Source organism: Alternaria triticimaculans (genome assembly GCF_023758025.1).
Source record: "Alternaria triticimaculans strain BMP 0046 chromosome Unknown scaffold_2, whole genome shotgun sequence".
Lineage (NCBI taxonomy): Eukaryota > Fungi > Ascomycota > Dothideomycetes > Pleosporales > Pleosporaceae > Alternaria > Alternaria triticimaculans.
Window position 1 is genome coordinate 2,249,306 of NW_026055959.1, and position 12,155 is coordinate 2,261,460.

At 55.2% G+C, this 12,155-nt stretch overlaps 6 protein-coding genes across 6 annotated transcripts; 2 read left to right on the top strand and 4 right to left on the bottom strand.

Moving 5' to 3' along the window:
• Positions 1-1,360: 1,360 nt before the first annotated feature.
• J4E78_002409 (uncharacterized protein) lies at positions 1,361-2,590 on the bottom strand (the record flags this gene model as incomplete). The annotated part of the gene is made up of 1 exon (XM_049363056.1): positions 1,361-2,590. One exon carries the CDS (start codon positions 2,588-2,590, stop codon positions 1,361-1,363), a length of 1,230 nt encoding a protein of 409 aa, XP_049225648.1.
• Positions 2,591-3,057: 467 nt separating this feature from the next.
• On the bottom strand, positions 3,058-4,599 carry J4E78_002410 (uncharacterized protein; the record flags this gene model as incomplete). The annotated part of the gene is made up of 1 exon (XM_049363057.1): positions 3,058-4,599. The coding sequence occupies one exon, from the start codon at positions 4,597-4,599 to the stop codon at positions 3,058-3,060; it is 1,542 nt and encodes a 513-aa protein (XP_049225649.1).
• A 741-nt stretch (positions 4,600-5,340) lies between these two features.
• J4E78_002411 (uncharacterized protein) lies at positions 5,341-7,453 on the top strand (the record flags this gene model as incomplete). Its single annotated transcript, XM_049363058.1, has 6 exons — positions 5,341-5,362; positions 5,416-5,565; positions 5,617-6,325; positions 6,375-6,790; positions 6,839-7,203; positions 7,253-7,453. 6 exons carry the CDS (start codon positions 5,341-5,343, stop codon positions 7,451-7,453), a joined length of 1,863 nt encoding a protein of 620 aa, XP_049225650.1.
• Positions 7,454-8,022: 569 nt separating this feature from the next.
• Positions 8,023-9,825, top strand: J4E78_002412 (uncharacterized protein; the record flags this gene model as incomplete). Its single annotated transcript, XM_049363059.1, has 4 exons — positions 8,023-8,136; positions 8,184-8,569; positions 8,625-9,155; positions 9,201-9,825. 4 exons carry the CDS (start codon positions 8,023-8,025, stop codon positions 9,823-9,825), a joined length of 1,656 nt encoding a protein of 551 aa, XP_049225651.1.
• A 168-nt stretch (positions 9,826-9,993) lies between these two features.
• On the bottom strand, positions 9,994-11,113 carry J4E78_002413 (uncharacterized protein; the record flags this gene model as incomplete). Its single annotated transcript, XM_049363060.1, has 3 exons — positions 9,994-10,797; positions 10,882-10,897; positions 10,953-11,113. 3 exons carry the CDS (start codon positions 11,111-11,113, stop codon positions 9,994-9,996), a joined length of 981 nt encoding a protein of 326 aa, XP_049225652.1.
• A 548-nt stretch (positions 11,114-11,661) lies between these two features.
• J4E78_002414 (uncharacterized protein) lies at positions 11,662-12,150 on the bottom strand (the record flags this gene model as incomplete). Its single annotated transcript, XM_049363061.1, has 1 exon — positions 11,662-12,150. One exon carries the CDS (start codon positions 12,148-12,150, stop codon positions 11,662-11,664), a length of 489 nt encoding a protein of 162 aa, XP_049225653.1.
• Positions 12,151-12,155: the final 5 nt, after the last annotated feature.

A 12,155-nucleotide genomic window follows, 5' to 3' on the forward strand; every position in this document is an offset into this window, starting at 1 on the left:
AGGCAAATATGCAACTGCATGTCTCTGCTGTCCAACCCTTCCTCCATATTCGCAGTATAGCATTAGTGAACGCCGTCCAGCCTCGAGCGATACCCCGCGGAATCACCATTAGAGCACCCAGGAAACCCGCGAAGCATCCTCGCGAACCTGCAGTGCTTCTTTTCTCTGACTGACTCTGGTCAGAATCCTCGACTGTGTTGGTCGCCGGCCCTTTGCGCTGTTGAAGTAGCGGGCTCGATGGTAGTGGCCCTGCGGGATCCATGCTGAAAGGAAAAGCGATGATGAGCACCGTCTACGTTTGCAGTGTCCCCATGCTATATGCTTTCTTCGCATCAAAGTACCAAGCGGCATGGCAGGGCGTAAATAAGGCGTCCTGCGTTGTAACGGCCCTGCAGCGCGTACTAGCGAGCTGCACCCATAATGACCAGGGTCAAATTGTCCGGCGACGCCATTAGATAGGACTACTGCGACGAGCAGCGACCAGTGTTCTGAAGATAATTCTTGTAGTCCCAGGGACTGTTACGACCAGCGCAGCTCAGTACCGTGTCTTCTGATACCTATGTGTTACGCTCCTTCATGTTCGTGTGTATTGTAGAAACGCCAGCAGATCCCTGGCCCCGACAGGGTACGTCCTAAATCCAAGCGCTTCGCCCCATCTCCAACTCTTCACCCCACCTGTCATTGGGTATAGGGACTAGCTCGGCGGCACTGTGTGACCAAGATGCAGGAAGCATTGCGGGCGGGGGCGGCACGAAGTTGACTATTGTACGAGGGAAGCCACAGAGACCCTGGCGTTAACGTGGTTTCGCCCCAGGTACCCACAAGATTCAGGCACCACTCTACCAAGGAAGGAACGATCGCTGTTCTCACTGCACATACAGTAGGTAAGGGCTATCGCTAAAATACATGTTAACTGTCCAAGACGGGGCCCCTTCGTGTTAAGACTTCTCTAGTAGCTGTCGGAAACCGATCTATTCAAATCGTTGCACGCGCGTGCCGGGGTTGCTCGGTGTGGCCATGATTCGTCGATCCTGTCATCTTCTGGCGCATGAGCGCATGAGCGCATGAGCGCATGAGCGCAGGATCCAAGTGGCGCATGTAAGTTGACTGCAGAATGGTGTTGATTTATTTACACGAACCAAACGTGGAAGTATTATTCTAAAAGCCGTCATATTGTGTTGACCAGTGGATGTCGAAAAACAGGACTCATATGGAGCCGCCGCAGATACCAACAAATGGTGATCAGGTATACGCCTATTCTATCTGTGAACGCCGAATATTCCAAGAGGCCGTTATAGAGACAAGACAAATGACGACGAAGCGCCGAATCGCACGCTGAAATTGCAGTGACAGTATATGTTCATGAAAACCAGGCCGGCTGCTGCTCGTGCCCCCGGCTGTCGCCAATATTATCGTCGTCGTACTCTTCCACCTTAAAGTTGGAGCCTAGAGCCTCGTTCGCTTCTCTGAGCATAGCACTCATCTGCATGCTCATCCTGCGCATCCGCTCGTCTTCCTCCATCTCCTCCCTTCGCACTTTGTCAATCAGACGCTGGCTTTCCTGCGGCAGAGGGCTGGCGACTTTGCTTGCATTGTCCTCAAGCATGGCAGGTGAGCCGAAACTTTGTCGATGATAGGAGCGCGGGCGTTCGTGTGAGCCAGGGGTGGCTTGTGGACTGCCGTAGAAGGATCGCCTGTCCATTGTCGAACGTCGGGATACTGGGATCAGGGAGGGCCGCTTGTGGGATGGTGTTCCTGTGTTCGCTCGTGATACAGGCCGTGGGATGAGTGAGGGCGATCGGTCGGGCAATCTTCGTTCGGACAATCGCGGTGTTGAGGGTCTCGAGTCTGTCTCCAGATTTGTTCCAACTACCACCCAGTTATCTGCCGTCCGAAGTCGCTTGGCCATCCTAGGTCGCTCGGGAGTGATGGACTCGATTGACTCAACTCCATAGTTGTCGCTTGGGTATTCAGCAGGTAACCGTTGTACTGGACCTGCTTCAAAGGGGTCGTCCTGAAGACCAAGTTTCTCCGCAACCTTCTCCTGCGCGTCGATATTGTACCTCGCTCCTCCTCCTGCCTGGAAGCCCCTGAAAGGCACAGTACAGAACTGGAAGAGTTTGCCGGCTACGCCTCCGACTAAGCCCATTAACGACCAAGGTTTGCTCTCGCTGGGTGTTGTATGCATTTCGCCGACTGCGACCTGTGTCGCGATGCCAACCTGTGGTGTAGGCGGAACTGACCAGTTGCCGCGCGACTTCTGGAGGTTGAAGTAGTCGTCGTAGTCGCCGTCTCGTCTTGTGTAGTTATTCGTGCCATCCATGCCCCCTGCGAGCTGGTAGCGGTCGTTCGCAAGCGGAGGTGGACTTTTGTTGTCGCCAAAGCGGTCGTTGTTCAGGGCATGTCCACCCCAAGGGCCTGTCGCGGGCTCATGCGCCGTGGAGCCATACCGGGAGCGCTTGCGGGTCGCGTGGACATCTGGATCGGTCACCTGGTGGCTAGAGGTCTCAGGCGCGTATGTCGCATCGAAATAGGTCCTCTGTGACTTTGCGCGCGCATTCGAGGGCGAGGGAGTAAATAGCCCGGGCATTTCGTGGGAGTAGCGCGAGGTTGCCATGCAGGGAGGTGGATACGGAGGCGGCTGCCTCTGGGATTCAAGGCTGGCCAGGCACCGCTAGCGAGCGAATGATGTCAGGCTTGCTGCACGAATTATCGCTACCCGTCAAAAGCTTCCTTGGCCCGCTGGCCTGGATGATCAAAAAGTAAAGTGCATGTTGCGTGCAGCGTATCGTGGTCGGGTTGAGTGGGGAAGTGCGGAGGTGAGCTATTGTTTATGTGCAGCCGTCGCTGTGGTAGCGCTATGGACGGACCACCGCAGTAAGGAGTATGCGCAACATCGTTTGATTTCAGGAGCAAGGCTGATATATGGGATTCAACAGAGAGCAGTGAGCCTATCTATACATACGACAACGCCTACCATGAGGGTATATCTGCCCGAACGCCGTCGCAATGAGTAATGTTTCCCTACCAAACGCCAACGCCATGGCTCAGGTGCCTTTATGCCCTCGCTATCCATCCGCTGTGTACAAAGTATTCAAACAGTTGCGACGACTTGTTCGTGTCAATCTTACAAATCTCACGGGCCGTCTTCTTCTTAAGCGCGCCGCCGTTGTTTAGAGCCGCTCGAATAATGGTTTCCTTGAGCGCGAGATAGGGCTTGGGCATGATGCGTAATGTGCTGCATATTTCCACCTCCTCGGGATTGAGCAGCTGAAGATCCGCCTTTGACTCCTTGCCGAACTTCAAGGGTACAGTGTTCGGTAGCGACTTAGGCACGAACTTTGTCTTGGAGTGCTGAGGTGTCAGGACGCCATTTGCACCGTTAATACCGTTCTGTGCGCGATCAGGAGGTGGCGTTGTGAGACCGCTGTTCTGCTTGACGTGCAAAGGCAGCTCCTGTGCAAGCAATGCTGTGGCTGCAGAGGGTTGTTCAAAGGGCGGTTGCGGCTTGGTCATCCTACTGGACGCAAGACGATCGAACTGCCCAATGGGAGGCGGCCTGGTTTGCCGTTGCTGCTTCTCCTGTTCATACTTCTCGCCGGCCTTGAGGCTGGTGATTTGCATGTTCCTCCACTCTTGAAGTTGCGAGATGGCCTGTCTAAGGTTGTGCTCGTATTCGAGGTCCTTGCAGAACTGCTCAAAGTCGGCGTGCTGCATCATCCTGGCAAAGGGCTTGGCCTTGTTCATCAGGTCTTTCTCTTCCTTCGTCCGCTTCTTGTCGGCCAACTGGTTCTTGCGGTACTCTAGCAGCTGATGCTCAAATATTATTTTCTTGCGCTCGACTCGAGCATCCAGACGGTGGTTGTAGATCTCCATGATAGTCATCTTGAGGTCCATCTCGGGCTCGAGCTCGCCCGTCCTTGGGTTCAAGCCATCACCGGGGTCGAACTGCATGTGCTGCACAGCCTCTTCTGCTTCGTTGAAGTATTCCGTTTCGAATTCTAGACGACCGGGCATGTATCCTTGGACCTCGTGGCAGGCGGGAACACTCGCCGTGGGCTTCTGCTTCGGCGCATCGGGCTCGCGGCCTGCAGCTTCCTCCTTCTTCTTCTCTATCCTCCGCTTCTTCCTCGCCTGGAACTCATGGCGTGGTATGCGGGTGCTGAGCTCGGTGTCATCCTTACTGCAGTGCTCAGGCAGAGGGAAGCTTGGGCTGTCTAGGTATGTGTTGATGTAGTGGTCACGGACCTCGTCCTTCTCGCGGTAGCCGCCTATGTGGTCCGCAATGTCTGCCCATGATCCCAGACCGTATGTTTCAGCGCCTTCCAGCAGGGCCAGTTCCTCGTCCGCTCCCCAGTCTTCGGTGTATATAGGTATTGAGTGTTGTTCTATAACTTTGAATTTGTGCTTGGCCGGCTGGTGGTCCCGTGAAGCCTTGCCGTCGGAGAAGCAGGGCACGCAGAGGTCGTACTCGTTGCAGACGTCCTCCGCGCAGCGTATGCGGACGGTCGACGTGATATCGGACGAACAAACATCGCAAACATACTTGGTCCCGCCCTCCGTGCCCCGCGTGCCTGTCTTCTTCTTGATGACACCCATGGTGCCCCGCTATTGCGCGCGCAGGTGAAGGCGGGTTTGGTGATTGGGGGTGACGGGGCGACGCAGTGACGGTATCTGTGGCTGTGCACGGCAGGGGCGCGTGTCGGGGTCGGCGGGGGCGCTGACTAATGGCCTAATGAAATGCAGGATAATGCCGCAGGTCGCAATGCTGGACGGGGACGGGCGCCTGGGAGTGAATAGCGCGTCGAGGGAGAGTCGTGTTGGGCTCCAAGGTCGCGGTGTTGACGTACGCGGGCGGGAGAGGGTCAACGTTCGCGGCCACGGCAGCTGCAGCCGAGGCAGGACTGACAGGCCAGATGTCGCAGAGAATCGCGATGGCGCCGCAGCAGCCAGGCAGATAATAATAGAAAGCAAGACTCACTCGCCCGTCCTGCAACACGCGAAACACGCAAAGGAATGAGGGAGGATTGGCGTGTCAGTGCGTGGTGCCTCCGAAATGAAGGCTAGTTTCAGACCCAATGACCCAACTTCAAACGAGGACCCTATCCTGAGCATCGCAGCATTGACGAAGGCCTGGGGCACTCGGACGTTAGCAGCATCGCCACCAGCCGCGCCCTATACCTGCCTCCTGCCGCTGCTTCTGCTCTGTAGACATCCTCCTCTGCCTCCTGCGCGCCCTCTCCGCCCTTGGTGTGCCCCTCGTCGCCTTCCCGCCTGTCTCCACTCCCAGCTGTCCGTCTGTTCTTCCTGCATCTGCCCACCCGCTGCGCTGCCGCAACCATGTCTTGGAAGCTCACCAAGAGTGCGTATCCCGCTCTCCTACTACCAAAGACGCCCCCCTAACACGTGCTGCAGAGCTCAAGGAGACGCATCTGGCGCCCCTCGCCAACACATTCAGTCGCTCGTCGTCGACGTCGACCATAGTCGATGACCAGCCGACGCCCAAAGCCTCGAGTTCCGCCGCCAGCGCGACGACGCTCGGCAACTCCAAGGACAATGGCATTGGTACTTGGGACCCTCTGCCCACACTCACCGCCTGCTGACCGACCCCAACAGCCGCCTCAGAAGCCAACGCCTCCGCGCCGGCACAGCCCCTGCGCCCCGGTATCCTCATAGTCACGCTCCATGAGGGCCAGAAGTTCTCCCTGCCCGCCGGCGCCGAGCAGCAGTTCAGCGGCGGCAGCCACCACCAGGGCTCCATGTCCCAGGGCGGCGGCCTCTCCGTCGCTGGCTCAATGCGCCCCGGCTCGTCCTCGCACCGCCCGCAGTCTGCTGCTGGCAGCATCAATGCCGCGCCCACGATCCACGGTCGCTACTCCTCAAAACACCTGCCCTATGCCCTCGTCGATTTCGACAAGCAGCAGGTCTTCATCAACGCAGTTTCCGGTACCCCCGAGAACCCACTCTGGGCGGGCAGCAATACCCAGTACAAGTTCGATGTGTCCCGTGTCACCGACCTCACCGTCTCGCTTTACATCCGAAACCCCTCCGCCTCGCCCAACGCTGGTCGCAACGAAGACATCTTCATCGGAACACTGAAGGTCCACCCCAGATTCGAGGAGTCGCGGCAGGACAGCAAGGCCGGAAATGGAGAGGGTGGCGCTGGCCAGGCCGGTGCCGACTGGATACCAGTGCAGTTCGGTAGTGGCCAGATGAAGGTCGGCGTCAACTTTGTCGAGAACAGGCAAGACCGTCTCGCGATTGACGACTTTGAACTCCTCAAAGTAGTCGGCAAGGGTAGTTTCGGAAAGGTCATGCAGGTGCAGTACGTGCTTCTACGTTCTATTACATTTACAACTACTCACACCGCGCAGGAAGAAGGACACGCACCGAATCTACGCCCTCAAGACCATTCGCAAAGCACACATCATTTCCCGATCCGAAGTCGCGCATACTCTCGCCGAACGGTCTGTTTTGGCCCAAATCAACAACCCCTTCATCGTTCCGTTGAAGTTCTCTTTCCAGTCGCCAGAGAAGCTGTATCTTGTTTTGGCCTTTGTCAACGGTGGAGAGCTCTTCCACCATCTGCAGAAGGAACAACGGTTCGATATCAACCGAGCTCGGTTCTACGCCGCTGAACTGCTGTGCGCTCTGGAGTGCTTGCACGGTTTCAACGTCATCTACCGTGATTTGAAGCCCGAGAACATCCTTCTCGATTACACTGGCCACATTGCCCTGTGCGATTTCGGTCTCTGCAAGCTGGACATGAAGGATGAGGACCGGACAAACAGTAAGTCGAGTCCGAATGAATTTGTGTCAGCTTACTAACACCTCCTAGCGTTCTGTGGAACACCAGAATACCTCGCTCCGGAACTCCTTACTGGCGCCGGCTACACCAAGTCTGTCGATTGGTGGACACTGGGTGTTCTCCTATACGAGATGTTGACCGGACTGCCTCCGTTCTATGATGAGAACACCAACGACATGTACCGCAAGATTCTCACTGAGCCTCTACACTTTCCTGGCCCTGAGATCGTGCCACCGGCTGCACGCGATCTCTTGACCCGCCTGCTGGACCGCAACGCTGAGAAGCGACTGGGTGCTAAGGGCGCAGCTGAGATCAAGGCGCACTACTTCTTCCACAGCATCGACTGGCGAAAGCTTCTTGAGAGGAAGTATGAGCCCAGCTTCAAGCCTAATGTGGTACGTAATGTCATCATTGTTCGAGGAGTGAAATCTAACATGCCCTCAGGTTGACGCAAAGGACACTGCCAACTTCGACCGCGAGTTCACTTCCGAGGCTCCAACAGATTCATATGTCGATGGTCCCATGCTTTCGCAGACCATGCAGCAGCAGTTCGCGGGATGGTCATACAACCGCCCTGTTGCTGGCCTTGGCGACGCTGGTGGCTCGGTGAAGGATCCATCATTCGAGGGTGTGACAGAAAGATAGTGCATTCCTGGGCGTAACAAATTAGGATTCGGGAAATCTCCGTTGAGTATGCGTGTGGCTTGTCACGGCGATGGAGCCGACACCAGGCACAACACCCACCGGCTTTGGATCCACAGATAGAAGCCGTGGTGATTGGTGGGATCTCAGCGCTCTTTGATGCTTTTTTGGGTTCAGGTGCAATGGCATGGCGCTTGAGGCAGCATTTGTGTGAGAGAAGCCTAAATTCAGGCAAGCAAATCAAGACGATATCCCCTTTGAGTTTGACATGCACGAATCTTAGTGATCGGCTTTGTGGTGCTTGCAAATGCTGTAGGGCTGTCGGGGTGGGACCAACGGGATGTCGTGACAGCAAGCGCGTGGGAAAAGTGGTGCCCCTCCTTCCCTCAACGAAGCTCTGACGCAAGCGGGGCCAGGTCTCGGCCGCGACATTTCTAATGACATCGGCCAAAACAACAACCTTCACCTTACTCACACCTTCTTCATCATCTCACACTTGCAATTGATCCTACCCCTCTCCAATTGTCCAAGTTCAAACCTTTATACCCCAACACCTAATCCCGTAACACAACATGCCCGGCTTCGCACAGGCCTCTGACCTCAACGCCTGGTCGGCGCTCCAGGACCACCACCAGAAGCTTGGCAAGGACATCGTCCTGAAAGAGTACTTCAAGAAGGATCCTCAGGTAAGTCCAGAAGAAGCTATCCTAGTACGTTTGCTAAAACGTCGTAGCGATTCGAGAAGTTCAGCCGTACCTTCAAGAACGATGCCGAGAACTCCGAGATCCTGTTCGACTTTTCCAAGAACTTCGTCACCGAAGAGACACTGAAGCTCCTCATCGAGCTCGCAAAAGAGGCTGGCCTCGAGAAGCTCCGCGATGACATGTTCGCTGGCGAGAAGATCAACTTCACTGAGAACCGCGCCGTCTACCATGTCGCCCTTCGCAACACCTCCAACCAGGAGATGAAGGTCGATGGCCAGAGCGTCGTTGAGGACGTCAACTCTGTTCTCGACCACATGAAGGAGTTCAGCGAGCAAGTCCGCAGTGGCGAGTGGAAGGGATACACTGGCAAGAAGATCGACACCATCATCAACATCGGTATTGGTGGTTCCGACCTGTATGCAATTCCACGCAACTTGAATACGCTTCAAAAACGTGCTAACTCTTTTTAGTGGCCCCGTCATGGTCTCAGAAGCTCTCAAGGCTTACTCCCAGCGTGATCTCAAGATCCACTTCGTCTCCAACATCGACGGTACCCACATCGCAGAGGCCCTCAAGGACTCTAACCCGGAGACCTCTCTCTTCCTCATCGCCTCCAAGACCTTCACCACCGCCGAGACCGTCACAAACGCCAACACCGCAAAGTCATGGTTCTTGAAGAGCGCAAAGCAGGAGGACATTGCTAAGCACTTCGTTGCCCTCTCCACCAACGAGGAGGAGGTTACCAAGTTCGGTATTGACAAGAAGAACATGTTCGGCTTCTCTGACTGGGTTGGTGGACGTTACAGTGTCTGGAGTGCCATTGGTCTGAGCGTTGCTCTCTACATTGGCTTCGACAACTTCCACCAGCTCCTCGCTGGTGCCCATGCCATGGACAAGCACTTCAAGGAGACCCCTCTCGAGCAGAACATTCCCGTCATCGGCGGTCTTCTGAGTGTCTGGTACTCCGACTTCTTCGGTGCCCAGACCCACCTTGTCTCTCCGTAAGTTTGCTACCTGGCGTAAAGGCTTAGTCTAACTCTTTCCAGCTTCGACCAGTACATGCACAGGTTCCCTGCCTACCTCCAGCAATTGTCCATGGAGTCGAACGGCAAGGCCATCACCCGCAGCGGTGACTACGTCAAGTACACCACCGGTCCCATCCTGTTCGGTGAGCCGGCTACCAATGCCCAGCACTCCTTCTACCAGCTCCTTCACCAGGGCACCAAGCTCATCCCCACCGACTTCATCCTTGCTGCCCAGAGCCACAACCCCGTTGAGGGCAACAAGCACCAGAAGATGCTTGCGTCCAACTTCTTTGCCCAAGCTGAGGCCCTTATGGTCGGCAAGACTCCCGATGAGGTCAAGGCTGAGGGTGCGCCCGAGGACCTCGTCGCTCACAAGACCTTCCTGGGTAACCGACCCACCACATCCATCTTGGCCGACAAGATCACACCTGCCACTCTTGGTGCTTTGATTGTCTACTACGAGCACCTCACCTTCACCGAGGGCGCCATCTGGAACATCAACAGCTTTGACCAGTGGGGTGTCGAGCTCGGCAAGTCGTTGGCCAAGAAGATCCTGTCTGAGCTTGACGAGTCCAAGGAGTCTTCTTCTCACGATGCTAGCACAAGTGGTCTCATCAACGCCTTCAAGAAGAAGTCTACTTTGTAAGCGGATGATGTGTGACCAGGCTGTAATGGGTGAACGACTTGATGACTGGAGGATAAATTATATAGCAAGCATCTCAAGTATCTGTAGATGATACTGAGATCATGGAATACGAATGGACACATTGAAGTATATTGTCACGCCTATATATACACGTGCCACATGTCAAGCTCAGTCGACTCGCTTGCCTCCGCCTCCGTAGCCATATCCTCCCAACCCATAGCCACTGCCCATGCCGCCTCCTCGTCCGTTAGCGACAGGAAGCCCGTATCCACTACCTCCGTTTCCAAATCCTCTTCCACCTCCACCATTCATCCGATCCGTAGCATACCTCTTCAGTCGTCTCGGTAATTCCACACCACGGAAGTAAACAACGCAGACAGCCGCACTCGCCACGGCACTCAAGAAACAGTACACCAACGTACTAGTATAAATATGTCCTCCATATCCACTCCAACCTGGAGGCAGCGTCGTGCTGGGATACCATCGCACACTGAACGCCAGACTCAACGGATCCCCAATCGTAATCTTGGTATTGCGCGTATGACTCGACACGGAATACGCAGTCGCCGCATCCACCGTCCCGGGCGCCACACTCTTAGGACTAGCATGAACGAGCAGATTCAAGTAATTCCCCACATGCAAATGGCTCAACTGCAGTGTCCCCGCCAGCGCAATGATGAGGGGCGTGTACATTGTACTCTGCGTCCCCAGTGCGCCCTCCTGTGTGCTTTCATCGCTGACCCGGTATTCGGTTTCTAGGACGCTGGGTGGGAGCGGTTTGGACGGGATGCGGCAGGAAAGGGGCGCGTCGTTGTGGATGTAGAATTCGAGCAGGTGGAAGAATTCGTCCGTTACAAAGTCTATGGTGCAGTTTACGTCTTTCTCTACGCCGAAGTTTAGGTGGAGGGGTTGGCCGGTTTCGTTGCAGGTGGGGAAGGGTATGTATTGGAGGTGGCCGGCGGCGTCAGTGATCTGGGAGGGGGTGTGTTAGTAGGGCTGAGGTATGGGTTTTGGGGTATTTGCGCGGGTGGCTTGGGTAGGAGATCGTAGACGTACGTGTTCACCGGTTTCTCTGGTTGGGGTTAGCAATTGCACTCGCACCTTTTTAGATGGGTATTGAGACTTACATGGTCCTGTTCAAACAACTGACTGGTATCATTTCCCCCGGGTTATATCCCCGTGCCTCTTCTGCGCTCTTCATGGGCTCCTGGCCGCTCAACGCTGCTGCGAAGGACGAGAACAACGCGACGACAAGGAGCCATGATGGTGACTTTCGTTGCGATATCATGGCGATTATGATATAGAGGAGGCTCAAGGAGTCGCTAAGCGCATATGTAGTTGGTGCTGCGCGTAAGGCAGCTGCGACGGTCGAGGTGCATGTGTCAACTTGGACATTGTTGAGTACGGATCGAGGTCCCTGGCCTGTGCCCGCCCGCGGCAAAGACACTCCCGGTGCAACTCCGCAATCCAAGCTTCACCTGCGCGACATGGTTGTGAAGACGAAAAAGATGCAGATTTGCTGTACTGAAAGCGGAATGTATTCTGTTTCTGTTTCAGAAGGGCCAATTGAAGTCAAGCTGTATAAAGCCACGTCCTGGATTTGACAATATGATGGGTGGATTCATGTGTATTCAGGGTGACCCTCACAGTATCGTGCGGTATGAAGTATTGCTACATCTTTAGCTTACGGAGACAACCGTGATCTGTTTGTATCTATCAAATCGAGAAGCAGTCATTGCTTCTTATGCAAATGCTCTTATAGTACAATATGTACACATCCGATTTACACATGCCCCTCCAAACCATCCCAAAGTCTTAGAACAAGAGCATTCATGTCTACCATCCCTTCCTCGTCAATTCTGTCACGCGGTTTGTGACGTCCTGGAAACCCTTTCGGAACCTCGCTCTCCACCGCTCAGATGCCAACCGCTTCCGCTTCAGTCCGCCTCTTTCGTGGAACTTTTGCTTGTTGAAGTCGCTCTTGACCTTGTTCCTTGCCATCAAACTTCCCAACATGCCGATGCCCCTCACAATATCCCGTCCTCGGTTGACATCCAACTCTACAGTGCGTCCATATGCGGGGTTCAAGCGCGGGAACTGGGCAAATGTCTCTTCTTGTTGTACAGCGAGTGGTGACGCCTCGGAGGGTTTGTTGGCGAGGGTGGGATTTAGCATCCCATCGGTCGTCGCCATTTGGCTGAAATCCAGGCCTGGCCTCCTACCAGGTCGTCTGCTGCCGGAGCCCGCAAACTCCTCGCCGAAGACGCGGCTGGTTGGTGGGTTAGACCCTGCGTTCCGAGGCATGCTGCCGAGGAGAGCGTCCATTGTCT